The sequence below is a fragment of the Lolium rigidum genome, chromosome 3, assembly GCF_022539505.1.
Source record: "Lolium rigidum isolate FL_2022 chromosome 3, APGP_CSIRO_Lrig_0.1, whole genome shotgun sequence".
In the NCBI taxonomy this organism is placed as follows: domain Eukaryota; kingdom Viridiplantae; phylum Streptophyta; class Magnoliopsida; order Poales; family Poaceae; genus Lolium; species Lolium rigidum.
This window is the reverse complement of record NC_061510.1, coordinates 58,336,356-58,339,938: the sequence shown is the minus strand read 5'-3', so window position 1 is coordinate 58,339,938 and position 3,583 is coordinate 58,336,356. Positions and strand designations below refer to the sequence as shown.

Here is a 3,583-nt window from a genome sequence, read left to right as displayed (position 1 = left end):
AGCTCCATCACTAGCTAGCAGCACTGGATCTCCCCCAACCAACACCACCACTTGAGCTCCGTCGGGGCTGCCGCCACCGCGCCACCGCGCCACCGCGAGAGATCCGGAGGAAAATCTCTATTTTTAACACCACCTCGGTTGGCACGAGAGGATGAGGGCGCAGCGATGCTAGAGAGGGAGAGAGTCCTCGCGCCGCGAGAGAAGGAGAGGGCGGCGACGTGCGCGCAGGGGAAAGGGCGTGGGACGGAGGGGGAGGTGCAGGGTGGTCGGGTCAGCGCCGTTGACGAGAGCGCCGCGGTCGTCGCGGGGAAGAAGACGAGGGAGTGGGGCGGAGGAGGAGCGGAGTTGGTCGGGAATTTTACGGGGATGTTTTCACAAAAAAAAGATTGCAGGTAATTCTAGTCGGGAGGGAGTATTGATGCTACAATTCCAACAGCAAAATCACACTCCACTCGGTAGGAAAACGATTGGAAAGGAAAAAAAACAAAAATGAAAACAAAGACATCCTTTTCTATAGACGCGCAAATAAAACTGTACCACCTGGCACGGTGCACCTCCACCTTTCGCAACAAGTCTGACATTTCTACCTCCCTTGGTCGACCTCCAGTCTCCCCCCTCTTCTTATCTCCCCTCTCCACCTCCAGCTCAGGATCAACACCGCCAGAACTCGTCTCCGGAAGCAACGCAGCGGTCTATACGGAGAACGCGCAGAGATCGACAGAGCAACACGAAGGCGCGCGTATCAATCGAATTGGAGCTCTGAACATGCGGAGGTCGGACTGGGAGGACCGGTGCAGGCGGCACCCTGAGCACCGGCTGTCCAAGGGCGTGTGCCCGGGCTGCCTCCGCGACCGGCTAACCCACCTCTCCGCCAGCTCCTCCGCCACCACCACCATGACGCGGGCCTCCAACGACTCCGCCAGCACCTCCTCGCCATACTCCTTCACCGGCTCCCCTCCGCCCAACCACCACGCCGCCTCCCTCTCCGCCGACGTCAGCTCCGTCCACGTCGCCGGCGGAGGCTCCTCCTTCGTCAACGTCTCAGCCTTCTCGCAGCCGCTCATGCCGACTTCATCCAAGAAACCAGCAGGGAGGAAAGACGAGGCCGCGAGGGGGAAGGAGGGCGAGGCGAAGAAGAAAAAGAAGAGCAGCAGCAGCAAGAAGAAGATCGGGAGGTTCCTGTCGAGGCTCGTCGGGTCGGAGAAGCGGCGGAGAACAGGGGACAGCGACGGCGGCGGCGAGCTCTTCCATTCCAGCACCATGAAGGAGAAATCGTCGACCAAGTGGGTGTTCTTTTGATCGTACACCACTGGCCGCGCCGGCAGACTACGGCCACCACCCATGCAAACTATGCTTGGGTTTCTCTCGGTTCTCGGGTATCGGTCGATTTTCTTTAGGTTTCTCTGTTTTGTACAAGTATTCTTGTGCTTGATTTGATGTTTCCCCCCAAAGTTATTTTGGGACCGTGTATACGAGATCAAGTAATTGACCGACCATACATAAGAAGAAGCATACTCCTGTAATTTTTTTTGCATTCCGTAGGACAAAGCGCATGATGTAAATTAAGTTGTGCCTGTATTGTATTTAGCATAGCTTATACAAAAGCTTTTCCTGGAACTCAAGAATTACACAATAGCTCTGTTTAATTAGGTCAGTGTGGGAAGGATATATGAACTTTGGATCATGCAAAATACTAAAGAAAAGAGATGTTCATACTCCGTAGAGTATTGTTTGTATAATGACACGCACACGGATGTGCATACGAACACTGATAGCTGAGCCAATTTCCTGTTCCAATTGCTTATTTGCTACTCGATCCAGTGAGTCTTGTGCCTTTATCTTTCTTGTCATTCTGCTTTTTAGGCGGTCTGAATCCTCTTTCCTTTGTCTCAACTGCTTTTGATATTTTTAGCCGGTGATCCATCATCTCGACGTGATCTTGTCTGTACCGATTCCAGTTTCGTTTCCATACTCGCCCAATTCTGTCGGTCCGCCCTGCGGCAGCACAACACTGCGACACGTACGCCGCGCCGACACTAGCAGTGAATAGTCCCGTGACGCGCATGTTTTGTCCCCATGGCTTAACTTGGTGAGCATAGTTCGAACAAAGGGTTTCCGGGCATGAAAAATATACTCACGCATATCAGAATTCTGAGGGGTTTCATACAAGTAGTGGAGCTGAGATCATACGTACGCGATTCGTATACGCAAACCTGCACCCACGGCCACGACGAAAGCAACGAGGAATATGCGTACAGACGTGTAGGACTGGAACGACAAAAGCAAGAGATGGTCAGACAAACCAAAAAACAAAGGACATGGCATACTAATCCTTCGTGTACGCCTCTAAATACCGCATACTCGATAGAAAACTCCGTTGACCGTGCGTGCCTGCACTAAATCGGTGCATTCGATCGGGTCAGATACAAGGATTTTTGTTTTGTTTTGCAGGGAATAGAAAACTCCGTTGACCGAATGTACCCTGTACAATATCAGATCAAAATAGATACCGTACTGAACTTCATCCGATTGGGTGAGATATAGCCGGGATAGTAGATCCTTGTGTGCCGAATCAGAATTATAGGAATCGTGCCGTCCATGCTCGATCGCCGGACGCGGCAGCGGCTGGAACCTGTAGCAAGGAAGTAGAGCTTTTTTATGTGTGTGTGTTTTTGCATTGCGATGACCAGGGTGCACCCTCCTGCGACTGTGTGTGTATGGAAGTTGCGCCCCTGACCCGGAACGGCGAGTGGTGGATGTTGACCTGGCAGCGACCCAGACAATTCCTTGAGATGGCGTGCAACTGAAGTCGTGGAATGGAGCCCAGCGGCGCACGGGCGCCCATTCCGGCCGGCGAAAGCACAACGGCTGTCGCAACGCCGCCGTCTGGTTCTGGGCTGGTTGGCCACACGTACGAGGGAGTTGGAATCAGCTTCTGCCGGGAAAACATGGCTAGGACCAGCAGTCCAGCACGTGTTGACTAGGACCCTAACTCAGACCATACAGGGGGGAAATATGGAAGGGCAAATACCGTTGGTTCTTCTGTGGATGGGGCCGCAGGTGCCACTTTGGGCCACACTTGGTTCGGCAAGAGTGAGGTGATGATCGTAGCTGGGGCTACCGTTTGCGAACAAACTCAGTTGGCCATCTTAAATGTAAACTTGAAAAATCCCAATCTCCTGCCTTGAGCTGCTGGTTAGTGACAGGATGTTCAAGGCCTCGGATTGAGATTTCCTCACGGTCAAGATGACTCACAAGGTAGACCCTGGCAGGGGCTATTTCGATACCGGATCCTATAAACTAGGAACGGTAGCTTAAATACCCTCACAAGGAGAAACCACTTGCCTCCGAGCCAACGATACCTGCGGTAGCCGACCTCAGAAGGGCCCTCCCAATGGAGGTTAAACATTTGCCGGAATCCTTCACCGGCATCTTGATGGGCCTAATGGCCATGACGATCTGACGGCGTGCTCTCGCTGTCGAAGACGGGCTCGAAAAGGTGGTCTTCCAACTCCTGGCCCAGCGGACGAGGTAAGCAGGGGTAGGATCTTCAATAGGGATGTAAACGGATCGGATCGGATCG

General features: G+C 53.1%; 1 protein-coding gene across 1 annotated transcript; it reads left to right on the top strand.

Moving 5' to 3' along the window:
• The first annotated feature begins 553 nt into the window (after positions 1-553).
• LOC124696257 lies at positions 554-1,718 on the top strand. The gene has a single exon (XM_047229010.1). The coding sequence runs from the start codon at positions 766-768 to the stop codon at positions 1,297-1,299; it is 534 nt and encodes a 177-aa protein (XP_047084966.1). The 5' UTR covers positions 554-765; the 3' UTR covers positions 1,300-1,718.
• Positions 1,719-3,583: the final 1,865 nt, after the last annotated feature.